This window comes from Aythya fuligula, chromosome 5 (genome assembly GCF_009819795.1).
Source record: "Aythya fuligula isolate bAytFul2 chromosome 5, bAytFul2.pri, whole genome shotgun sequence".
In the NCBI taxonomy this organism is placed as follows: domain Eukaryota; kingdom Metazoa; phylum Chordata; class Aves; order Anseriformes; family Anatidae; genus Aythya; species Aythya fuligula.
The window spans coordinates 31,190,917-31,217,881 of record NC_045563.1 but is presented as its reverse complement, the minus strand read 5'-3'; the positions used below and the strand labels follow the sequence as shown (position 1 = coordinate 31,217,881).

The window sequence follows — 26,965 nt, the reverse complement described above, 5'->3', positions numbered from 1 at the left end:
CCTTGCTGAAAGGTTATTAACGAGCTTAGTATCCGTTAGATCTAGGCTTGCTTGTCACCAACGCTTAAACTTTGTTTTGGGTCTTTGTCTTGACTGCACATCAAGACAGAAATGCTCTCTATTATCCTTCGTGTTGGTGGACATCTATTATAAGAAATTATAGAACCTAAGGATTCATACCTTCAAATACAGTCAAATCACTTGGAAAAAAATCTTCCTTATGTATGCATGCATACAGCACATACTACATAATCTCTGTATATCTAAGATTGAAGGAAGTATTTTAGGCTGTGGACTGATGTCCTTTCCCAGATGCAGTTGCAGGTGGAAGCCATTGGAAAAAAAATAATGTATTTTTAAATTGAGCGTTGAGTTTAAAAACATGTTTATAATACCAGCCTATTTCTGCGTGGCTATCTGACTGTCAGAGATAACCCTTCAGTGTTAAAAGTATTTATCAGTAACTTTATTGTGGTTGTTATTGTAGGAGAAGTGAAAACTTGTCTTCAGAGCAAGATCAATAACAGATGCTTCCACTGACTGCTCCTTCAGTTTTTGAATTGTTTACAGTCTTAAGTTTTCGTGTTGCATGTGTGATGAAAGGCTGCACTTTAAGTGGTGTTATCTGTTACTAAGGTACTTCGACAGTCTTTGGACAGACTGGGTCTAAGGAACATTGGCATCATCGCTGCGGATGGAGACTGGAACATTTCAAAGGAGATGGTAGTTGATCCCTATCTTAATGATGCTGTTCAGGTAGTCGGGTAAGTGTGGGAGAAGGGACACGTTACTTACCACTTAATTTCTTTAAAATCTTCACCTCCATTTTGAGAAGTCATTCTGTTTTTCTCCCAGCTTTCAATTTAGTGCATGTCTAAGTTGATCTTGTAATTCTTCCATCATTTGTTTCAAAAATTGAGTTAGGAGCTAGATCTTAGGCTTCTTGCCTTGTCACTAGCAAATGACAGAAGACTGCTAGCTAATCTCCAAGTGCATCTTCAAAGTCAGAAAAAACTTTAGGATAATGAAAAACTCTTGGTCTGGAATCTGTTTTAATTTCAGATGAGCTTGAACTTTTGCCAGTAAGTTACTTCTTACTGTTGCAGCATTCCCTGCAACACAAAGACTCTTTGCTTATGATTTTTCTGATCACATTGAAAGGGTAGAAGACTACTTGTTGCTTTCATCTGGTAACACCCAAAGGTGTTTTTTTTTTTTTTATCTATACCACCCATCCCAATTTCAGCAGGTAGTAGTGCCCACTGTTGCAGTTCCGACAAATGGCAACTTGATTATTTGTTTGCACACTTGCTCCCTAATATGCTTTCTACCTTGCTTTTCTTGCTTGCTTTGATTTTTCAACGCTATTAGATTTTTTCAAATCTATAGCATGTTTACAGTGGTAATCAACTCTACATGTATAAATTGTTCACTTGTGTTGTGTTTTGTCTTTCTTACATCTGTTACTAGCTTTACTGTGATAAGAATGTGCTTGTGGTCCCTAACGTACTGTTTGTCCTCGTTTATATGTAAGGATCTGTGATATAGTTATTTAAACTGATGTATGGTGCAAAGGTTACAGCAAGACAATTAAGCAGGGATTTCATAAAGAAACAGTTTTTGTATGTGCTGAGCTTATAAATGCTGATCACCTGGAAGTAGCTTCCAGAGAAGTAGCAATTATAATGCCAGTGTTGTATAGCTAACTTGGCTCAAAAAAAGAAAATAAAAATTGTATGTGTTTATTTCTGACTTGCCTAGAATAACCAAGACTTGAACTTCAGCAAGTTCATATTGCATTAGGAAGTGTTTTAGTTATGATTTCTATGCTAATGAAATGCTCCTTAAGATGACCATTCTTATTTGTTGAGATTTTTCTTGAACGTGATACATGTTTTTTGCTAAACTTCCCCACCCCCACTGACCAGAATGAAGAGTTAGAGGAATATTTTCAGTAGTGCTATCTATTATGAAATTCAGCTATATACAGAGGCAACAAAACAAGAACACCATGTTTTTCAGCCAGTACTGACTTTAAAGCACCAACTATCAAGCAGTTCTTGCTGACCTAGAAAAAGATAATAGTAGTTACACATCTGTCCTTTAAGTTCATAAACTCGGTAAAAGTACACTATATCTGTACGTCTTGTAGATATCTGTCTAGTTGCTTGCAATATCTGCTATTCAATCTGTTTTCCTCAGTAGTATTGCACTCTTTTTTCTCTGAACTCCTTTCCCTGTATGTTGTTCTGTAATCTCTGCAAGTATAACCCTCTCAGTGACTTTGTCTTACAGTTCTATTTTGAAATGGAAATCTGGAATTAAAGTTACATTGTTTATTTAGACATTATTGGAATGATTGCTTTGGTATCCACCCATAAAAAGTATTTGATATTTACCTTTCTTTGTTTTTCCTTTCATGTTCTTTTCCTTTCTTTTCATCAGGTAGTTTTTAATCTGATAGTTTACAAATGGTATTTTAAGCAGGGAACAGTGCTAAGGTATATAAATGATAGGGTTCTGTTTTTTTTTTTTTTTTTTTTTTTCCCTTTCATATTCAAGCTCTCTGCTGGCTTGGAATCTTGCTGAGTTTAAAAGATAGGGGACTTAATATTTTCTAATTAAAACAAAGGCTACCAAGGTGTTATTGTTCAGTGTGTTTCAATTTAATTGGTGGAGGGAGTAGTCTTAGCGAACATACTGCTTGCCATTATTTCATATAAACGAGGTGCAGCAGCTGCCATTGAAAAATAGGTGTTACTTTAGATGAAGGAAAAAAGCCTTTATCTGTTCCTAAGTCAAACTATGTACTTGGTACTCATAAAGTGCTTGGAAATAGAAGAAAAATGTAATTTAGTTAGCTTAAGTCTTAAATTGTGTTATGCTTCCTTATTTTGTTTGGAATACTGCCTTCGCTACTGTCTTCCTATGTTATTTTGATCAGTTCTTTTTCTGTGTGTAGTGTATCTTCCCACTACTTTCTCCCAGAATGTATTACTTAGAGCTTGGTGCCCCCTCTTCTGTGTTATATGTGGATTTGGTTTTCAGAGTTTAACAAAGCCTGGCTTTTTGGCAAGTTCTTTCTGAAAGGCTTGTATGATGGTATGCAAGTAGACTTGAATATATTACAAATATTTTTTTCTGATCTTTATTTAGAAGTCAACAAAGTAAAATGTTTCTCTGTAGTTCTCATTGGTTTTAGTTATCTTTGACTTGTAAGTCATTATTAATGGGCAGCAATTGTTGGGGGGTGTTTTTAAATAATCTCCCTTCAGGTCAATATGTTTGCTGAGAGAAAAAATATTTTGTGTTGATGTATCATGAGTGTTTTCTAATACCGTGATCAAATAGCATAAACAATGGCTGCCATTTCAATTTTTTCCTCTCTCCTAGTGTCTGGCATTTAAAAAATAAGACTTGCCATGATTATTTAATTACTTAAAAGGAATGAGGAGGGGTGACAGGAGTTACTTTGTAAAGACTATAGCTTTTATGTAAGGGATGATTGTTTTGTTGATTGTTACAGTTAATGTAGTCACAGCTTTAAGAGAATTGTTAATCAAAAAAGCCATCAAGGAAGGCTTTTTCAGTCCATTAAGAAGAACAAGTTCAGTTCACTGTCATTTGCTTTCTCCGAGGTAGAAGACATTTTCTGTAAGAGAGATAAATTAACTTGTCCAAGAGTATGCGAAGCTGACAGGAGAATAAATATTAATTGTAGAAAATGCTGTCTTTAGGATTTGTTTTAAATAGGATTTTTGTTTTACATAGTTCAAAGCACAAGCTGGAAACTATTTCTTCATTCTGTTTTTACGTAACTGATCCCAAGACATAATTGGGACATAAAATCTACAGTACAAAATCGAGACAATTTACTTATAAAAGAACATTTTCTTTATGTGGTATAACTGGGATGTTATCTGTAATTAGATGGAATGCCTCCCTAGCCTCATAACGCTGAGGTTTCCTAGTTGAGTTTGAATATCTTCACAACTCGCTTGGGAAGCTTATTCTACGTTTTTGACTGTGCTCCTGTTCTTTTACCTTTTATCTCTTTTCCCCCTTACTTTTAATTTTTTATACCTACTTGAATCTTCCAATCTTCCATCAGTTGACAGCCTGTACTGTTGCAGGGGATTATTCTGTCAAAGGTGCAGGACTTCTTGTTTGCATTTGTTGAGCTTGACAAGGTTCCCATCAGCCTGTTTTTCTTTTTTCTCCCAGTCTGTTTAGATCCTCATAAATAGCAGCCCTTCTTTTCAACATATAGGCTGTGAACTTCCTGATTTATTTATTTTGTTTGTTATAAAGTTATCAAACAGTATTAGCCCTATATTAGCCTATGGGGACATAATGAGTAATCATTGCCTGGTTGGACTGCCCAGTTTGGTGGAAGACCTTAAAGACAAGCCGTAATGACATCCACTGATTTTGCCTTGGTCACACAAGTAGTCAGTTGTCTTGTCACAGAAAGCAGTCAGGTTTATCAGGTATCATTTGCCCTCGGTAAATCATGCTGCTGTTCCCAGTCATCTCCTTGTCTTTCATGTGCTTGGAAATGGCTTTCAGGGTGATCCTCTCTAACATTCCTGGTGAGGATAGTTTGATAGGCCAGTAGTTTCTCAGATCCTCCTTCTTGAAGCCAGGATTCCAACTGCCTTTCTGTAGTTATCAGGAACATGCCCTAATTGCAAAATGCTTTAGCCTTGATATGTATGTTAAGTCTGCAAACCAAATATTGCCTTACTCTAATACAAGATATAACAGGAAAATACAGTGCAAATAAAACATTACCATTGAGTTCAGACAGTGTTCTTAAGAACCTTAAGGGGCAGGAAATCGTGATATTCCAGACTGCAGATAAGCTAGTTCACTTTCTCATCTATGCAAAATCTTGCAGCACTGTTTCCTGTAGGTAGAACAAGAATGTAGAACTGTTAGAGATGCTCCTGTGTGTGTTTCTACAATATATCAAGTTTGAGAGCCGTCAGGCATTTGAAGTTACTTGAATTGTAAGCACAACAAATGCTGTTTAGGGGCCTTCTGGATTTCAAGAAACTATGTTGTTAGCCTTGGCCTTATGTGACACTTTAGATTTTTTTTCAGTAATTTTCAAGGCCTTAAAATGTGTCTTGGGAAGTATACGTTGTTTGCAATTATAAAGCTTGAGAATAAAATGCAGTTGAGTAATAAAGTGTGTGTGTCTGGGATTTTTCTCGTTTCTTCTGCTGGTTGTATTTAGGAAGAGCTGATCTCACTTGTGTGTTGCTTCACTGTTAAACTGAAACAGTGGATTAGAAGGGAGGAAAGGCGGAATCAGCTCTGTTTAATTAAACGTTTGCTTTGCTTTCGCAAACCTTTGACAGTTAACATTCAGATGTCCTTGCCCTGCTGTACGTGGTTCTCATAGCTTAACCCTCTGCATTGTAATGTTGAAGTGGCTGTTCTGCAAGTAGATTATCTTGCATGAAATGTGCTAGGCTTTGTCTGCCTCTAACTTCATCTGCAGTTTTGTGTGTGAGAAAACAAGAACCAAATGTTTTTCACTTTGCCTTTTGTCATGTACTTTGGGGTTTGGCATGGCAGAAGAAATGTCCTCCTTTGAAGGCAGTCGGTGCTTGACAATCTGTTTGTTACGTTTTGTTTGGTGTAACAGTTGTTGCAACTGGGACAAAAACAAGAATTGAAACATGATACGGTTTTTCTGAAGTGTGTTCAAACAGTGCTGAAGGAGATGCTGCCTTTTCCAAGACTTTCCCAAGATAAACTTCTGACAATTTGAAAAACATTTTTTGTCCCTTCTCTGTTCTTTGCTCTCCTATTTTTTCTTTTTTTTCCAAGCTGTTGAGGTACACATTGGATAAACATGGCCTGCAGCAGGTGAGGATCATAGCCAGCGATAGACTGTGGGAGCCCATTTCCTTTGTCTTGCTGCTTGACTCTGAGCTCCACGACGTGGTCGATGTCATTGGGTAGGGGGTTCTCTTTTTTTGTTTCTTGGTGGTTTGTTTAAAGTTTGTCTTGTTGCTTCTTTTCGAATGGCATAACCAAAGCTTTACCTCTATGTACTCTTACCTGCGGTGAAAGGTTTGACACTGTAATCTTTCTTACTAACCCACATCATGTCAGATGAGCTGTTGTCCTGGTCGCAGCTTAAACTCTTTAATTGAGTTAGGAGTCTCCTGTCATGTGCAAGACTCCAGTTGGCTGTGGCTGTGCATTTGATTACTTGAAGGGGTTTTGGAAAACCTTTTTTTTTCCTTAGAGTTGGTTTGGTTCGGTTCCTGTATTTGATGTGCAAAAAGTGCTTGAGCTTTATGACTTTAAAAACAACCTTGTATTACTGACTTGCACCACTCTGTTGTTAAAGAAACTGGAGTGTGTCAGAATTTAATTGGTGCTTTGATTATTTATAACAAAAAATACATAACTCTTCTCAGTTTTCTGTTTTGTTATGATGGGAGCCTTATTTCGGGAAGTATTAAATCAGCTGACTTGTTTCTCTAGTTCTGGGTTTCGTCACATGGTGGTAATATTTTATGAAGGCATTACGCTAAATTTGAAGCTGATTACTGACTTCTGAATATAAATATATATAAGATTTGCTCATTAACTTCTTTTTCAGTGGCTCTAAATTTTAATCAGGTTCCATGGACTTGGCTGACCTAGCCACATGCTTCAGATGTGGCTGTTCCTGCTTCAACTTTTCATTCATAGAATCACAGAATCTTCTAGGTTGGAAGACACCTCCAAGATCACCTAGTCCAACCTCTGACCTAACTCCGATAAGTCCTCCACTAAATCATATCACTAAGAAATGTTTAGATATTTTCATTTCTTGGTGGTTTGTTCAATGTTTGTCTTCATGTTTATATATTTGACCCACAGAGGCAGAGGAATGAAAGCTTTCCTTCTAAACATGGAGAAGTCTGTATTCCAGGAAAAAAAAAAAAAACAACCCCTCCTCTCACTCTGAACAATAAAAAACATCCTAACAGTTTCTTGCAGGTTGTTTTTTGGATCATGTGTGGGTCAATAAGCAAAAGCAATTATCAACTCACTCTGACCAGATACAAACTCACTGTAGTTACGATGATCGCAACATAGCGTGATTCCTTTCTGCTTTTCTTGGCAGATACAGTATGTACTTAATGTTAATTCCAGAAGCTCAACTATTTTCTTGCTATTTCAGTAAACTGTAGTTGTTTAATTCTGTGCAAGAAATATAAATTTTAAAGTCCTTACCCTGATTCAGGGAGCTGAAATAGACTCCTTTTGTGTGAAGGATAATCAGTTAGCTCCTGGGCATTCAGAAGTGCACATATCATCAAAGGATTTTTCAAAAATATTTTTGGGGTTTTTCTAATTTGAAGCTGCAAAAATATTTCAGTTAGCCAGTATTTGACATGAATATACAAAAAACAAATTTGGCTTTGTAACCTGATTTGTGATCTCTGAGATTTCCTGTCAGAGAAGCTGGAGGGAAAGTTAGTTAAAGTTACTGCTTTTGTTATTTTGCAATGAGGGGGAGCCCTGAAGAGATACTGTAAAAACCCTTAATAATGTTCACCCACAAAGGAATGACCCAGGTCACCAAAGCTCTTTAATGTGATATTTCCAAACAGCTTTTCAGAGCTATTACAGCTGCATTAATTTTACCAGTGAAACGAAATAGAATGAATTAAACAAGTATTACTCATACAGATTTAAGTTACGTGGCAACTCCTGGAAAAAAATGTTTTTCAAAGATGGGCTTGCAAATTCTATGCTTATTCATAGTACTTTAGATGTGCTACTTGTTTGTAACACAATGTAAGCTGCTTACATTGTAATTTAAATTTAACTTAAACTAAATCAACTTTAAATTAAAAAAAAAAAATTAAATTAAAATTAAAAATATTTTTTAATCTAAAATTTAATTTTTTGTGTTGTACTGTTAGAGGCCAAGCTATTCTGACTCTCCATGTTGGAAAAAATATCCCCCTTTTTCATGCTGTTAATGGAAAGAAAACAGGAAGATTTTACAGAGTGTCAGTGAGTTCAAGAATAACAGATTTAATTTTTTTTTTACCTAATATTAATTCAGAATGTCATTAGGTGACAACTGAGTCTTTTTGGTTAGAATAATCAATGTTCTTAACTAGATCTGTTTTAAATAGGCATTTGGGTAAACGTAAGTGTCACAGAAAACTAAGCCTTTTAAAGAAGTTGGTCAAAACTAATTATGTACAAATTAACAAAAGTAATGTCACAACGTCTTGTTTTTCCACGATAGAATATATGATGTGTGCGCTAGTACAAATTCAAACTGTCCCCCTGTTGCTTCCAGGCCTACAATCTGAGTAAGAAAGAGAACAAGGAATAACAAGTGATATTAGCTGACAAATTGTATTTTTTTTTTTCAAGAGATACTGAGAAATAGATTTTGAGGTTTTTGTAAGTAGTGCTTTTTTGCAAAGCTCTGTTGCAGTGATGGTGTTATGTAGTCTTTTTTTTTAGGTTTAATTTTTACAACCTTGTACAGATATATAAGAAATACAGTGGGGGAAAAAAGCTGCTATTTCTAACTTGACTTTTTTTTATTCCCTCCTCTACTTTGGTATATTGCTATGTGCAGGAAAATTGAGCTCTATAGACTTTGTTCCTGTGTAATTTTATATAAAGCTCTTAACCACCCTTCCCCACCCCCTGAATTTTGGTAAAATAATTTTTTTTGACTCTTTAATAAAGAGTTCTTCAGGACATGGAATGTAGGAATACAAATCTTTTCATTTTCTGCCTTATCTTTGCAAGCTACATGTTTTACACCATTAGAAAAAAAGTTTCTTGGTACTAAGGTAATACTTGTGCTTCCAAGCTAAAGCGAAAACGTTTGCTAATTTGTACAAGGATGTAGTTAAAATCTTTACTGTGTCTTATGTTATCATTAGTGAAGCAAGATATGAAAGACTACAACAATGGGAAATGGCCAATTGTCCAATAGGGAGAAAATACTTAAAAACCAACAATCAGTACAGAAAAAATATTATTGTCCCTGACCCACAAATTGATAAATTTGTCAAGTTTCAGCCTAGTAGTAAAGAAAATCTTTATGCTTTCCTTTCCAGTGCTGATAGTTCATTTTAGTATATGCATTTAGTGTGTTCAATGCGTGTCCTAACTGAGGGGAATGATCTTGATTTCTGCAATGTTTTATTTCAGCTAGGCTAATTTGCCATATTGAAATGATGCAATTGAATGTGATCAGTAGTCTTTATCTGGGAGAAAGTATATGTACTCTAAGAAAGGCTTTGCCAAGAAAATTAGCTTTGATCATGTTTCAGTTATTTTCAGTTTATGCCTCTTTAGCTCTTATAGTCCACACCGCCTGTTTGAAAGCTGCATTTGTTGAAAAGAATGAGCTAAGTTCATGTTCAGGTGCATTAAGGCATTAATGCCATTAAGTTTTTAGAATAATGCCTAGTACTGTATCTTGCTGTTGATTTATAATTAAAGTTTTGTCTAATGTAGTACAAAGTGTGTATTTCTCTTAGCATGATGCAAGTACTCATACAAGTTATCAAGCTTAATTTCAGGATAAAGCTTTGCTTTAGCTAGCTGCAGACATTACACGATGTATTTTAAGTTAGGCTTACTTATGAAGGTAACGTTTTAAAGGAGTAGTCTTGTACTGATGCAAATATGATAAGATGTATTACACATCTCTCTTGTTCCAAGTTTTTTATTCCATTAATATTATTCCAAAGAGAGTTTGTTTTTCAATTTAAGTTTGGAAGAGGGGAATTATTGCTGATGTTTGTACTTCCAGGCTTTGATTTTTCTTTTTCTGATAAGTGCTCTTTCTTTTTAAAACGCTGTATAGGGCTCACTATCCTGGAACGAAAACAGTGCCAAATGCCTTATTAACGCAGAAAAAACTGTGGTCTTCAGAAGATTATAGTACTTTCAACGATGAAGTAGGTGCAGGCTGTTGGGCTCGGATCCTAAACCAAAACTACGTGAATGGAAACATGACCTCGTAAGTGTTGTACGCTGTTGCTAGCTTTTGGAACTTCATATGTAAGAATTGTCTAAAGTACCATATAACACATCTACCTGCTATGTTAAGGGAGTAGGTAAACTGAAACTTTCTCCTCTGTCAGTCCCAGTTCAAATATACGAAGGTGTGAAGTCTACTGTCTTAATCTCTCTCTGGGTTAGAAGTCCCACAAATTTTAATGCATTCTTAGTCATCATAGTTCCATGTGTATCCATTGGTTTATGCAGTGGAGTTCATCTGTTTTTGAGATGCTGGTGATAGTTCTTAAAAACAGAATGTTCTTAAGAACTAACAACCTGAAAAACACAGGAGGAAAATAACATAATAAAGCTAATCTAGCTGCATGCTTCTTAGGGTCTTTATCAGGTTGTTTGTCTTCATTTAAAAGTAGTAGGAAAGTATTTTATTACTTTTTTTCTTTTTTTCCATACAGCTACTTTCTGAGAAACCATTCTAAAACTTGTTGTGGTCTTTTGATATTTTTTTTTGTTCTGTACATCTTCATGCCAAACTGAAATCTGTAAGAAAATTATTGTTCTACTTAGCGGGTAATTATGTAAGTCAGTTTTAAAACAGAATGGGAGAAATATTTTTTTTTTCCAGTGAAACAACTACTAATATTTGAAAAAAAAAAAATAAAAAATAGTCTGATTAAAGAAAATGGAGGCATCAGGATCTAAGCAAATCACTTCAAAACTTTTAGCTTTTATGTAACTTATTTTTGGATTAATAAAGAGAAATGTTTTTTTCTGAAATGCTTGAAATGGAGCACAGCAGAAAGCACTTGCATGCTTCTAAAGAGAAACTTATTGAGTTGACTGTCTTCTGTGAATCTTGTTTCCCTCTGAGAGCTGAAAATTTCTACCACATAACTATTTCCTCTGTGAATTCCTGACTTGTCTCTTGATTTTCATGTTCTTTAGTATTTCATTTAGGGATAAGTCTTTTCCTGTTGCATTTTCTTCTTTTTCCAAGCTCTTTGAGATTATATAAACCCCACTTGTTTCGCGATGTAGCAGCCAGAAATTATTCATAAATTATAGAACAGTTCCAAATCCATATAATCAATACTTCAATTATCTTGGCTTTTATATTGAGCCTTCCTGATGAAGGGAGGCTAATCTTTCTGAGCTTTCCTCTGAGCTTGAGTTCCCTACGTTCTTGTTGCCTTGTGCTGCATCTTAGGCAAAATTTTACCGTGAGGAAGCTAAGTTTACATCTTGAGTTCTTTATTTTAAGAGTGTGTTTTTGGAGGACTTCAGTATCTATTCTGAAATGCGTTTATCATGTGATAAATCTAAGGCGATGAGTTGAGAATATGAGCTCTATGCACTCATTTATATAAAAGCAAAATCACATACCAGCTTCTGTGTTCTCTGTAACTCCTTTATTAAATTGTATCTACATGCCTATGGCTGCACAGGTCTTAAGGTCATAGCAACAGATACTCACTGATATTCACAAATCAGAAGATGTTAGGAAAATTAACCTAGTCAATGTCCTGACAATTTTTTAAAGTAAATCCTGGGTGATGGCTGGTTAGAGTTACTAACTAGAGTTACTGTCCTTTTATTTATGTGGATAAAAGGGGGATTATACTTCTTATCAGGGCTTAAAGAAACAAACGCCAAACCATCAAAACACTACCGCCACAAACAACAACCAGACAAACAAAAAAGCTAATAAAATTGTGAACTGTGACAACTTCATTTTTTTATTTTGAATTTTCTCTCAGCTGATGTGGTTAGCAAGTATGGAATCTCAGGTGCGCATTTCTTTTACTGTGCATCTTTTTATGGTGACAGAGATAGGAAATGTATCAGTGGTTTAGTATGAAGTTTTCAACTCTGGATGATGACTTATTTTCCTTTCCTGTGGGGTTATTGTAGTGTGTTTTTTCTCCCTCTCCTTTTGCTGTAATGATATATAAATATAATTTTTTTTTGTCTGGGAAACTTTTACTTTATTTTTTGGCTGGGATGTGAAGCTTTTTGAATGTGTACTGGAGGAAAAAAGAATAAATTCTTGTACTAATTTAATCTAATACAATCCATATGAGTAAACAAAACAAACCTATTTTTCCAGAACCATTGCGTGGAATTTAGTGGCTAGCTATTATGAAGACTTGCCCTTTGGTCGATGTGGATTAATGACAGCACAAGAGCCATGGAGTGGCCATTACAAAGTAGAAGCACCTATCTGGATTACAGGTAAAAGGCTTGTGTAATTGTATTGTATGAAGCCTTTATTTGTTTATTTTTTTTCTATGTGCATTTTTTTTTTTGCACCAAATTAAACCAACATTAAAGAAAAAAAGCTTCTTTCGAGAGAAACCAGGGATCTTAATAGCAAGGGAAATCTTAATGTTTGACTTGATCATGCAGAAATATATAAGCTACTGCCTTTTATTGCTATTAAAATCGTTTGATCTGAAATGCCTGTAAGGGTTAGTGTGCCTGTAGAGACTAGTGTACTTTCCTATTCTTTTACACTCTTTTTTCATCCATAAGTAGACATTTATTACCTTACAATTTGAGAAAACAGAGCAAAGAACTTCTGTATTCTTGTACTGCCTGAGTTTCTTGATCTGTTAAACTCAGTGTTTTCTTGTGCATTAGGAAAGGGGAATACTTCTATGCTTTGTCTTATGAAAGCATGATTCACTGGTTACTCTGTAGTCCTGCTGTAATCTTTTGCTGCCTTTGCCACAGTTCCAGAAAGCTAGTGGCATATACAATGCTGTGAAGAAGGATCAAGACAAATGCTTTAATTTCTATTCTTTTGCTAGTTATGAGTATATGTAAAAATGTTAGGAAAAAATGGCTATACTGTCATGAACAGTTCAGAACAACTGAGCAGCTGTTCCTGTTTCCATGTTGTCTGGATTTTCATGATCTAGGTCATATGTCTTTGGTACTGCCTTGCATGCTGAAAATTCTGCCCAATGTAGTTATTCCTCAAGAGATACCCTTGTATACTTTCCCTGGCTTAACTGTTTACTGATTTTATTTTTTTTAAACAGAGATGGGGGGGGGAAATATGAACTGTGGTGAATATTCATATTACATATACATGATTGATTTATTTAGTGGCATATAGTGGGTGTTGATGAGAAGTGCAACATGACCCAGTAATGTGCGCTTGTAGCCCTGAAAACCAGCTGTATCCTGAGCTGCATCAAAAGCAGCACAGCCAGCAGGGTGAGGGAAGTGATTCTCCTGCTCTGCTCTGCTCTCATGAGACCCCACCTGGAGTGCTGTGTTCAGCTCTGGGGCTCACAGCACAAGAAGGATGTGGAAGTATTAGAATGAGGCCAGAGGAGAGCCATAAGGATGATCAAAGGGCTGGAGCACCTCTCCTGTGAAGATAGGTTGAGAGAGTTGGGGTTGTCCAGCCTGGAGAACAGAAGGCTCCGGGCTGACCTTACAGCAGCCTTCTAGTACATAAAAGAGGCTACGTAACGGGAGAGCTAGGGAGGGGCTTCTTGTCTGGGAGTGTAGTGATAGGGCACAAGGGGTAATGGTTTTAAACTAAAAGAGTAGATTTAGATTAGATACTAGGAAGAAACTCTTTATTCTGAGGTTGGTGAGGCACCAGAACAGGTTGCCCAGAGAAGTGGATACCCTATTCCTGGAAGCAATCAAGGCCAGGTTGGATGGGGCTTTGGACAACCTGGTCTAATGGGAGGTGTCCCTGCCCATGGCAGAAGGTTGGAATTAGATCTTTAAGGTCCCTTCCAACCCAAACCATTCTATGATAAGATTTTTTTTTCTCCTTTTTAAAATAATTGCTAACATTTTGTTTTAACTGCTTTATCTGTCATAGAGCTGATGTTTTTAATTGTATTTTAGTACAAGTTCTTAATTTTCTTGTATGGGTAGAATTTTTTTTGAAATTCCATTACCTCCTTCCCCAAATCACCTTTTTCTTGTGCAAGAAATTTAATTCAGATTAGAAATGGATGTTACATTTTATTAAGATTTGTTTTCTTCTGATTTTTGTTCTGTTTTGTCTTAGCGCACACAACACAATTTACTCAACCAGGCTGGTCATACTTGCAAGTTGACGGACACCTGGAAGGAGGTGGCAGTTTTGTAGCTCTGACAGATGGCCTAGGAAACCTTACCATCATAATTGAAACTATGGTAATGTGCATCAGCAATTACAATAAAGTAGGGTAGACAAAGGGAACATTTTATTAAAAAGAGCCTGTTTGGTTTTACATAGCTTAATACCTGTGATTATGTTATATGATACTTTTGTAGCTTTGTTAGGCTACTACAAATCGTTTTTTCTATCTAAACTTTGTATATAACTTCTATATCACAAATTAGCCTTAATTTCATAACATACCATGGGAGAAAATTAAATCTGTGTAGTTTTCTTAAAGCAGTATTCCCAATAAAATTAAGTTTGTATAATAACAATCATCATTAAGTTAATGAAATAAATAGTTGCAAGTTGATCGTGTTGTTTTTTCTAATTTAAATCTATCCAGTTTTTCATGAGTATTGGCATTTGATGCATTCTAGTAATGTATGGTCCTTCTGTTATTTTTTCTTCAGACTCATAATCACTCTCAATGTATCAGGCCTCCACTGCCTCATTTCAATGTGTCACCTCAGAGAGCAACTTTCTACCTCAGAGGGTCTTTTGTAAGTAGATGTTGAATAACCTTTGTAACCTTTGTTTACTCTTGCAAGGTGAATAGCTATTGAGAGATAAATGCACGCAAGGTAATATAGTAGGGTAGCAAGAGATCAAAAGTCTTGACCTCCAGTACTATAGGCTGTTATATACCTGCCAAAGTTTTAAACATTATACTTCTGCTTTCACCATAACATGTAATATCATAGCTGAATTTGTACAGTTACTACCCTCCTGGTCTAATAATACGTATATTGAAGAAAAAATTCCCGGGAACTTGGAATTTTTGGATTTTTCTTTAGGATTTATTTCAAGACTGAGTGCTTTGAGCTTCTGATATAGGTTGCCTGGCTAGCATGGTTATGATCTCATGACCTTTCTAGTTGTCATCAGTTCCTTTCCAGGAAAATAACTGCAGCTGACTGTATAATGTGGGTTTATCGACATAAAATCTACAAAAATATAAAGTACGTTATGGCTAGCAGAATAGAGGGGTGACTGCTAATGAGATCAACAGCTCTAAAATAACAGAAGTTATACACCCATAAAGGATTGATGTTTCTTGAGGTCAATATTGGAGTTGTGTGGTGTTTTTTTCTTAATTTTGTTACATTTCATTGTAGTATTTGGTGGAAACCCTTCAAGTGTGGTATTCAAGGCTTGATTTTGAATCTGCGAACTCTATTTTATTCAAGCAACTCCAACCTTTAGATGTAAGTTAATTAGTTTTATTAATCTTTTGTATTATTATGTTTAAGAAATGGAAGTGCAAAAAAGATGCTTTTTTTTGTTTTGCAATGTAGGATTATGAAGTAAAAAGAATCACATAAGGCAATCTAAGGTAACTTGTACTTGGCTCTTCAGAGAGAAGTTTGATGGTATTCAGTGTGTGTTCATAAAGATAATCGCTGAGTAGACTGGTGATGCAGTTTGTTTTGTAGGGCTGAAACATTACTGCTTTCTTGTAGATATATACTTTGAAAGTAATGAAATTAAGTGATCCCATTGTGATGCATGTGGATGTCCTTTTCCATTTTCTGGACTACCTTACTGAATTTTCAGCCTGTGGTTTTGAAATGCAATAAAATGTCAGTATAGTAGAACCGAGCGTCATTTGTTAAACCTAACTTTATTCATGCTCATACACTGGGTGTTAGCATTATTCCAGATATTCCAGCACTGAAGTTCCTGCTGTAGAAGGATTTGCAAGGTGGTAGTTGTAGTATTCCTCTGGCCTGAAGGTGATAACATTCTAATTTTTTGGCTTCTCCGCCCACATTCATTGTCGAACTTTTGGGATGTGTGTGTTCAATGGGTGTATTTAGAAGAAATCTTTTTGAGAAAAGAGCCTCTGTTGGGATAACTTTTTGTACTACTCAAAGCATTAAGAATGTATTTGGGACATACATCGCAAACTTAATTTTTTTTTTTTTAAAGTACTTCCTCAAACTGGTTAATGTTAAAGTAACTTTTCTCAAAAACAGAGCACTGTGCCTAATACGACTTAAGTACTTCCCACAACAGGATGTTCCCAGCAGTTTCTCTGTAACTCCTGATGTTTTTCCCTGTTGCTGAAACTTCTTGCCTTTGATGCCTGAACTGTATAATTAAGCTCTGTTTGACTATAGCTTTACTAGCTGTATACAAACTTACTTCAAGGTAATGAGGAGTTTGGGGGAAGTAATTTTCAAAAATAATTTGGAGATATTAAACACCGAGGCAAGAAGATAAGATTTTTGCCTCAAATCAGCCTTTAGAGAATATCCTTTAACTCAGAAACTTGGGTATTTTGTAATTTAGTTTTGATTTTTTGCAGCTTGAGCTTTATTTAATTTCAGGTCTGGAGGGGAAGCTTTTCTATAGACCTAGACGTGGATGAAGTCTATACTTTAACCACACTCAAGACAGGGCGGAAATGTAGTTGTCCAGAGCCTCCCCCACCTCAGCCCTTTCCATCAAATTACAAAGATGATTTCAATATTCGTAAGTCAGAATTCTCTGTTGAAAAACTTCATTTATGCACAGGATACAGTCTCAATGTAGAAAGGCCATAACTGTGGTATTTGAGTCCTCTGGTCTGGGAGGTATGAAGTAATTTAAATGTGTTTTGTTTTTGCTTATTTATTCCAGTTTCTCTGTTAACTTACAGGTGTATACCTCACTTGTAAGGAAATATATTTAATTCTAGCTCTTAATTGGGTGGCTGCTACAGTTCTTTGATGCAAAAGATACAGCTCAAATATACTGAACTAGTTTTTGTGAAGAAAGATAGAAGGTAATTTACTTTGTTCATGTGATTATGAAAACTGGCCTACTTCCAATACTTCAGTTTTTGGAGTCTGTACTTTGATAGAGTAAGAAGTCTGGAGAATATCTTCAGAGGAAACTTCTGAAAGCAAGAGTGAGTAGACAGAACAAAAATAATGTTTTGGTTTTCATATGCATTTTATTCTCTGAACAGGTAATCCACCTTTCAGCGAAGCTCCAAATTTTGCAGATCAGACAGGTGTATTTGAGTACTTCATAAATGGTTCTGACCCAGGAGATCATGTTTTCACACTCCGACAGGTGGTAGTTCAGAGACCCATCACTTGGGTTTCTGATGCAGACCAGACCATCAGTATCATAGGAAATTTTCATTGGTATGTAAACACTATTTTTGGTGATATCTGGGGAAAATGTCATCCTTACCAGTGTGGGTTATGATTAATCGATCTATTTCAAACTTAATTTCTCTTGCACAGCTAGTCTGTGCATTCAGGCTATCTGTAGATGTGTAGAAATGATAACTGACAGACTTTCTTAAGTCATTGAACCCTTCTCGGATCTCTTGCCAATGCTAATAGTTCAGGTCAACTTTATCTTTGTCTAAATAAGTCCTGAAAACATCCAAGGATGGATATTCCACCTCATCTCTAAGTAACATGGCCCAGTGCTCCACTATATTGGAGAAAATTTTTCCTAAACTCATGCTGGACATACTTGTTCATGCTGTTATTTGAGAAAAACGGACATGGGAAGACCAACTCAAAATATCAGTATCACACAAGCAGAATGCTAATTTTGAAGTGAGCACTAGTTTTTGTATGTTTTTCAAATAGGACAAAAAAATAATTCAGTGTAAATTACTTAATCTTATACTGTGCTGCTCGATTGTTAGTGACTTGATCAATTTCATGTCAGTGAGATAATTCAGGAGATAGTGCAGTTTTTAATTGTTGTAGACTGCCATCTTCTGAGCAGTTCCTAGAATTGTGTGGATTTGATTCACCTTCTGCTTAAAACGGTTTTGTTTCTGGGTAGATGCAACTGAGATTTCCCAGTCTCATAAGATTATGATTATGATTACAGTTCTTTCTAGGAGCTATGATGGCAGTAATTTGTAATGGAACAGCATATTTTAGCATAATGTTAATTAAAATTAAAAAAATATTTGGGAAAGAGCCTGTTAGATAATTAGCTTAGTACTAGTGATAAACCTAATGCTTAAGATTTTTTTGTTTAATTTGGAAGAGTCTAGCTTAAATTTTTGGTATGTTTTTTAAAATAGCCATTTTGTCTGTTCTTTCACTGTGGTGACATCAGTGTTCAACCAAATGCTTTTTCATAACATACATCAAACTTACTTCTGACTGTGACAAGTGATCAAATCACTTTGCTCTGAAGCCTGAAAACATACCGCTATCTTGTAGCTGGAGATCTTTCATTTACTTTCTGCAGCCTTTTGTTAAGTAAAGCCTTGTATTCCCCTTATCAGCTCCCCCTCATTGAGTAGGTCATATTTAACGTACTCTTAAATTACTATACTGAAATCCCTAGGAATCTTCCTATTTTTTTTTTCATTCTGGTTCCACTTCTTTGAGTTCTTATCTTATTTTCAAAACAAACTTGCTTCTTGAATACTCACCAGGTTACTGAAGTTTTACACACCTGTGATGTTTTGTAATGAAAATCTTCAATTTCAGGCCCTTTGATTTGCTTGCTTTGTCTCCAGTTTAAGCCTGGGTAGATATTTTCAACCGTTATTGTACACTATAAAAATAAATATTGAACTAATCTTGCTCTGAATTTCTCTATGGGAAGATGTTTGACTTCAGTCATCAATAGCAGTTTATTATGATTAAAGTTGAGGATTCTTTAGTTTTAGTTTAGATTTTAATCTTGTGCTTGTGAAAGTTCTGTATTTCTACTCCTAAATTTAAATTTTGCTCTTGTTATGCTGAGCCTAGCTATATCCTATAAATATTACTATTTAACTCTCACTGATTCCAATATTATAATATCTTGAACAGGATGTGGGAGTCTTTTGTTTAATACATAGGGAGGCAAGAAAGAAATCTCACACAGTTTGTGTAATGAATGTCTATCCGAGAACCTGATACTTTTAATAACATTGTATTAGAATGACATATGAGACTCTTCTTTTATGTAAGATCTGAGAAGACGACTTCCTGATATAGGTGTCCTTAATGATTTCTGTCAGCTGAGCTGAGGACATTGAGTGTTTTTCTATGTTTAGTAAATAACTGAATAATTGGAAACTTCCTAAATACATGACTTTGTAGCTGTATCTATATTCACAACAGTTTATTGGAAGTCGATTCAGATATGGGATGTAGAAATGTAACTTGCTGAACGTTCATTAATAGACATAATTTTTTACTTCTAAGAAGCTAGTGCTGCAACTCGGGTAAATTTTCTAAGTGCTATTTGATTGTTCTGGTATTCCTTTGCTTAATGGTAGATACTTTTTTTTCCTTTGCAACTGTCATTACATGTAAAACCTGATGCTTTACAGTTGAGATGAAGTATTGGCTCAGGAAAAAAATCAAGTAATTTCAACCTATCTGAACTTTCTGTTTTAAAAAAAAATTGTTCTGCGTGTTGAGCAAGAGGTCTGAGTTTCCTAAGACCTGGCCTATATGTTAAAAATGTTAGAGAAATTAAGTTAAAATTCTAACAGAATGTGGTAGTATTGCCTTGAAACTTGGGTTTGATTGGTATCTAAAAGCAACTTCCATTTTTGTAAGCCCGAAAGCTTTACTGTGGACAACACAAACCTTTTGTGTAACAGATTTTAACATGTTGGCAATACACTTAGGTTTGTTGTTGGTCTATTAGAAGAAATATTCATACTGAGAAAATTTGTGAACTCACAGGTGGAAACAACCAGTCCTGACAAGTCATCAGTGAAGATGAATCTGTGTCTCTCACACCCTTAGGTCCCAATTAGGATGCCTAAATCTTTTCTCAAGAAGGTTGCTGTACTATGTAGGGAGTACTCTATCTACTGACTGCTCAAAAAATTCCATTTTTTTCTCATTTAAAAAAAAAAAAAAAACTTAACTGCTCTTACAGGGTGAATCTGACAGTCACTTGTGACATCTACATAGAAAAGCAAGATGATGGGGGTGTGTTTATTGCTGGAAGAGTTGACAATGGTGGGATATACGTTCGTCGTACGAAAGGAGTTTTCTTCTGGGTTTATGCAGATGGCACCTACAGAGTCACTGGTGACTTAGGTAAGCAGCCATTTAGTAAAAGCAGATGCTGATGTATGGACATCGACTGTGCTTAATGTTTTTATTAAGGTAATCATTCAGTTTTTGTTACTCATCTGCCATCACTTGACCCACTATGCTGTAATGATGGTCATATTTCTTATGCAAGCAAGAGCATCTGAACATTAATAGGCATTCCATTTCTTGTTCTCAGGTTTCATCAGCAGAAGATAGTCAGAAAGCTATTTTATAATAGCAAATGCAAATTATTTTGCTTTTCATAAATACTCTGATTCAGTGTTACAGAAAGGTTTGTTTTGTGTTCTTTTGCTATGCCTAGGAAGAAATAGTTTCTGACTCAAATGCAACTTCTAAATCTACAGTACATCTCATGCGAAGATAGCCTATAGTGATGAATTTCACACTGCACTAGGCCTTAAAAATATCTCCTATTCTATTTGATGGCTTTAGTTTTCCACTTCTTATTTTTTCTTCACCATGGTTAGGTATAGTATTGTAACATAGGCATTCTGTTACCTTCTCTTAACGCATTGTTGTTCCTTAGGGAAACTTCGCAATGTGTAACTGCACAACTTAAGTTCATCTCTGTGTAAAAACATGCTTGTGTTTAGAATGGGCTGTGGTCCGTTCTATTGTTAAGATATCAGCATTACTTAAAGAATAGTTTTTCCTAGTTGAGGGGATTTTGATTAATGACCTAATTATTTCAGATGGGGACACTTATTAGGCCGTATAACTTTTTCTCCACATCTATTTTCAGCGATTTTTATATTTTTCTGGAAGGGAGCCTGAATATTAAATTAACTTGCAGCTAAAACTGTCTGTTGAATAATCGAAGATTCTACTTCTAGTGCTTAGGTTTGTTTTTTTCTAAGGTCTCTTAACCAGGTGTCAATCATGCCCGATTTCTTCGTAGTTTAAATTTTGGCCTAGAACTCAGCAATATGATGTGGCATCTCAAATCCTCTGAATTCATAAAGTTCTAGTATGTAAACAAGGAGATCTGTAGAACAAATAGAGCAATAATTACTCTCATATTTTGTCAACCTGTATTCTGAGTAGAGGGAGTCTGTATTTCAGGCCAAATAGCATTGGAGGTTTCAGAAGAGAAAAGGTCTTGCCAAAATGGGGGAATGCACAGACAGTACAGAGTCTAGGTTATATATTAAGCCCTCCATGCTGCAAATGAAATTTTTAGATTTTTGGTCCTGAACATCTCTGAAAATGAGGTTTTCTTTTTTGCTAGTTTGGTATTTGTCTTGGCAAAAGGGTGAAATAGCACTTTGCTAACCTTAAGCATGTTTTTACAGCTGGAGAAGAAGTATTAATGAAGGGACTTTCTGGTGTCCGGGCCAATGCATGGCACACACTTACACTCAACATCCAGGTAAGGACATGGGCTAAAAAGCTAGAAAATCAGCAATGAAAATTCTAATACTAAATGGCTTAGACAAAACTATGCTCCTCTGCTGAGAGACTGTTTGCATTAGATTACTTATATAAAGCAACAAAAATATCTCTATTTGTTACTTTAAACCAATGTTGAAATACTATACCTCATTCTGCTGCATATATTTTTAGAGAGGTCTTGAGAAACTGGAGAGGGCATAGAAGAGAACCAGAATCATGAGTTGAAAGCTGGTGATAGGATGGCTAGAGGCAAATACTTTGCTTAATCTAATGAAAGGATCATGACCTGACTTCCTGTTCTAAAGACTCTACTAAACTAGTCTGCTTTATGAATCTGATTCCCATCAATTCTCTTTGAGTGCCAAGTCCTCATAGGTGGTGCCTCCTAAGGGCTTGGAACTGGGGAACTTGGTTGAGCAGCTATTCTTCTTTCCTGTACTGAGGAAGCATGGGTATTTTGCAGTAAAAATGGTCTGCAGTTGATTAGAAGCCTGTCTAAAGTATGTTTGTTTTTTTGGTGTGTGTGTTTACCTTTTTGACCATAGTTACTTGGTGAGAAAACTGATATCAAACTTTATTTAAAATATACCTGTGCAATTAGCTGGAATTGATGTTGTTGCAAGTAACTCAAAGGCTCTAAGCTCCTCTGCTGAGTGCCTAATTCCCTTGCCTAATATAACCTTCACAACTGCATGTGGCCTGAAATAATGAGGAAGTGTAAATCCTAGTTGAGGATATCTTGTACAGAAACAAACTGTCTTTGAGATTCAGTGTTAAGTCTTTCTCTCATGCTAAAATGTCAGTGAGTGTTAGAAGCTTTTTTTTTCCCTTTTATTCTTTTGTACTGGGAGACAAAGAGATGCTCTTATCTGAGACATTCATTGAAATAGAAGTAATTTAGTTTTGTTTTTGTACACCCACATTTATGACAGTGACTGCTATCTGTAAAATAGACTAAGGTGCTTACTAACCTGAATGTGGTACTAAAGATGAGAGTAAACTATGTAAAGCACAAAACAATGACATTTGTTAATCTTAAAATTACGATGCTACAGACTTCCATCTGCGCTGTTAAAATATTTTGTGCTAAACATGCCTTTGAGGCAATAACAGAATTGTAGAGGCCTCAATATTGATTGTGTGAGAGCTCTCATATTGCTTTTTAGAAAGTATTCTTTGGTTTTACCTGTGTCTGTAATTATCCCTCAGATTAAGAAATACAGGTAAAATAGAATGCTTTTTATTTTTTTTCTAACAAGTTAGTGCAAGTTAACAAGTTATTGGCAAGTTAAAATTTAACTTTTACTGAAACTGTTCTTAATTTTAATGGTAACATTATACTTGAAAGTTCTCTAATTCCCTCCTTTAAACTTAATGACTAAAATGCATCATTCTTTTCTTCTTTTGACTTTTTGCCTAATTGTGCAGAGTCAATGCCAGGTGTATTATATCCACAAAAGAACTGCTTTGTAGTTCCAGGTAGCTCTAGCTTTGCTAAGCCCTTCAAAACAGCTGGCTGTTTTAAGGGAATATGACACCAACACAAGAAGAAAACCAGTGTACCTTTGAGATTCTGCGGTGAGTTTGCAAGCTGCGAGTTGGGGAAAGATGAACCTTCTATATATGAACTGTAAAGGCATTAGATGTGTTTCACAGAGCTGATAAGCACTGTATGGTTCTATGTGATTATTTAGAAGTACCTCCGCGTGGAAAATGTGTGAAACGGAGTTGAGAGTTCACCTGACACCTTTCAGGCTTGTCTCATCTTCCTTACAGGCTGTCTCAGTGTCAACACATTTGATTGCTGGATTTTACAAAGCTAACTTTCTTTCTGTTTTCTGACAGGGCGCTTCTGCCTCAGGGCTGTTAAATGGTTATCCACTCTGGGAGAATGTCACCATTTCTAAACCAAGTAACGGATGGGCTGCTATTGGAACTCGCTCATTTGAGTTTGCTCAGTTTGACAACTTTCATGTTGAAGCTAGCTGAGGTGGCTTTTGCATTTGGAGAATGCAGTTCTCATCTTTCTTTGAAGAAGAGACAGCTTAAACTTTGGGGACAACACTGTGATTGATCTGATGGAAAAGAACCTGAATCCTCATCCTATTTGTTAAAAGTTTACTTGACTAGTTATAAACATGACTAACTTTATCCCCTGGTTGCTATGGGATTTTTGCTCTTAGATTTCTGGGGGTGAACTTTAGTTCAAGGTAACAATGAAAACAACTTTGTGGATTTAAATCCTTTGAATAACAAGGTCTTAACTTTCCAGCTCATTTTAAGATAACTTTGGAAGTTCGTATATGATAAAGGCTTTTAAAGCTGCATTTTTAACACTAACATGATTGTGTCCATTCCTTTCACTCTTGAAGAATTAAATGCCAGTGGCCCCATACTGTTGTAGGTTTATCATTTTCAGATTTCATTTAGATGAAGAATGTAATTTTCTGTGTTAAGAAAAAAGATGCTTTGCCTGTGTTTCTACTACAGTCTGAGGCTAGACATTACAATAAATACTCCAAATGTATTTTATTACTTCTTCCAACTTACACTGCCAGCCTTAAAATATATCGTGTTTTCAGTGGAATGGAAATGTGCCGTACAAAGTGAACAGGCAATGCAGGATATGCCTTATTTCTCAACTACCTCCTTTGTCCAATGAAAGGATTGAAATAGATTAGAAGATACTGTAATTTGCAGTTCGTTATTGAAAGCTTTGTGTTTTTGTTTGCCTGCTGCAAAGAATAAAAATCCAGAATCCTGGATGCTGGCATTCGATGTCAGGTCATATATCGAAAAATGTCTTTTTGTTCCTAGAAGCCTTGGCATCCATCTCTCATTTGTGATGATCTAAAGCTTAGAACATAAAATAATTCAAGTATAACAATATGTTATGGAGTTGATTATATTATTCTAGCACAGAGGAGGTATGGATACTATCATGTACTTGCATTAAAGGTAACAGGGAAAAAAACATCCTTGCCCATAAGACTTTGCAACCTGTTCATAAGGTAAGTGACAGCAGGTAGATACAGACAGAATTGCCTAGTGTGTCAGGCACTGGTGTTGACACAAGTGTCTGTTTTTAAACTTCGATGCATCAGGGAGTAAGATTCTGAAGGATCAGAAATGCAGTCTGAAAGGAGGGACTCTTTTTGATATTTCACATTTTTTTCCAAGTTACTGTGCTACAGGAAAAAAATCATTGTGACTATAATGAGCTAGTGAATGGGATTTTCATCAGCTGGCTTGTGAAGTTTTCTGTTCATTATTTAGAATGAAAATCTCTGTTGCCATAACAAAACATGCCTCCTGTGTCTGCTTTTCACATTCACATCTTATTTAATTGGCAAGCAAGTACTTCTGCAAACATGATAGGCCACTTGTATCTGAATAAGGCTATCTGAAGCAGGCAGTAACTTTGAGAATCTTGGAGATTCTTTTGAGAAACAGATTTGCAATATACTTCAATTTATGCCGAATGTTACTTGGATCCATTCTATTTTGAAGGCTGTTTCCGGTAAGCATTGACTTTGGTCTTCAAAGCTGTCACCTAAGATAGAGTTAATGCAATAGAAATTATTACTATAATTTTTTTTAGAAGTTTTTCTTCCAAGTCAGGTTTTGAAGAAGGAAGGGGCCCCAATTTCATCTCTAGTAAGTGGAGATGAAATTTTTTAGTTTTGTAAGAATTATACAGCTGGTTATGAATCATTCATAAGCGCAAATTTCATATGTGCAAGTAACCTTAAACAATGGTCTAAAGCACTGAAGTTTGAAATTCTTGTAGAAGGCTTCCAAATATTGTTTCTTTAAATGGGTTGAAAAATAAAAAAACTGTTTTCTACTTTAGTTTCATTCTAGTGGTTGAAGTGTGGATGCAAATCTGCTCATTACTTGCTTGATTTAAGAGGGGATGTCACTGGGAACTCCAGACGTGAAGGAATCTAATTTTAGGTCCTTATATTCAAATAATAACGAATACAAGAGAAAAAGTTAGTAGAATAAACTTATTTTACTTGTGATAGATTTCCCTAATAGGAAAATCTTGTGTGGGCTGCAGGCAATGTTTATGTAAGATTAGCAACGAAGAAGGTATTCCAAAGGAGTTGTCCATTTTTTAGTACCTTTTAATGCACTAGTGTAATAAACTACTGTTGTTATTTTGTGTACTAAACACAGTGTATTTTGTCACTGGAAATGTTGATTATTTTTTCTAATCTTAATTTATTAATGTTAGAGGATTAAACTGTTATGAACAGAGTAAGTGATTTAATGGTGATATAATGTTATTCATCCTTATGTCTGTAATTCTTCACCCTTCAGCAGGCTGTAATATGCTTGGTAATAACAAGCTGTCAGGTCTTTCATTGAGGGGTAGATTTATGTTGTTGATTATAAATACTAATCATTCCAAATGGACAAATAAAGCACTTAAAAACCCTTTATTTGTGCAGAATGCTTCTGTAAATGGGTCTTGGTATCCTCCAGTAAGGAAGCTGACAGGTTTTTCATTGTAATTCCTGGTAAAGATGCTTGGCATTAGGTTAATTTGGTTGGAACAGTTTTTCTGATACTGAATAGCCAAACATTCCTCATTAACAAATAACCTCAAAATCCATATACATCAGGACTTATAGTGCTCAATATACATTTTTCCTTATGTCTGTTGTGTGGATTTTTTCTGCTGAGTTTTTTTCATTTAGTTAAGGGAATTAAATTGAATTTAAGGGCCGTTCATGCAAAACTGCTGAGTACTAAGGCATTGTGAACTTTAGCTGGAAGTCTCTTTATAGGTATAGAAGTAGACAGTGCTGTGCAGGTATATTTTAAAGTTTAAATGAGGCTTCTTTACCTTGAATTTTCTTTTTAATTTAACTTCAATTCCAGCTCTGTGCCATCCCCACCCCTCCACTTCCTTTAACTTAAGAGTTCAACTTTAAAAGGGGAGGACAATTCCATTGAGCTAGTCATGTTTTCCAGGCAATCATGCCAGTAGATATGAATTGCTCTGGAAAATACTGTCTTCCAATAGCTAGTGTCAGTAACAAGTGTGCAGTCTCTCCTGTAGGAAAACCTAATTGCAGGCTACCGTTTCAGTTACACAACACCGCATCAAAATTGATTCAGTCTCTTATTCTTTGCCATGCAACTTTGAGGTTACCTGCTATGACCAAAGTTTGTGGCATTTTCTGCAAAACTTGTTTGCATCTCGTTTTGTGTCCATTTTGCTTCTCCTTACCATCCTCCAGCCATATTTGGCAATATGCAAGCCACTGCAATCAGTCTTCTAAAATTTCTTGTTTCTAGGACTCATTTAAGAAAAAAAAAAAAGTTGCACACACTT

The 26,965-nt window shown here is 35.6% G+C and overlaps 1 protein-coding gene across 2 annotated transcripts in view; it reads left to right on the top strand.

Annotated features, from left to right (window-relative positions):
- GALC (galactosylceramidase) overlaps positions 1-26,062 on the top strand; it is a 40,547-nt gene extending 14,485 nt beyond the window's left edge. Inside the window, exons 7-17 of one of the 2 annotated variants that reach the window (XM_032188022.1) lie at positions 5,842-5,972; positions 9,863-10,018; positions 12,125-12,249; positions 14,057-14,184; positions 14,605-14,694; positions 15,310-15,399; positions 16,525-16,669; positions 17,148-17,328; positions 20,045-20,208; positions 21,519-21,595; positions 23,464-26,062. In XM_032188022.1, coding sequence (XP_032043913.1) covers positions 5,842-5,972; positions 9,863-10,018; positions 12,125-12,249; positions 14,057-14,184; positions 14,605-14,694; positions 15,310-15,399; positions 16,525-16,669; positions 17,148-17,328; positions 20,045-20,208; positions 21,519-21,595; positions 23,464-23,607 — 1,431 coding nt within the window. In that variant the 3' untranslated portion in view covers positions 23,608-26,062. Of the gene's footprint in view, positions 1-636; positions 765-5,841; positions 5,973-9,862; positions 10,019-12,124; positions 12,250-14,056; positions 14,185-14,604; positions 14,695-15,309; positions 15,400-16,524; positions 16,670-17,147; positions 17,329-20,044; positions 20,209-21,518; positions 21,596-23,463 lie in introns of both variants that reach the window. The other variant, XM_032188023.1, reaches the window with a different exon arrangement.
- Positions 26,063-26,965: the final 903 nt, after the last annotated feature.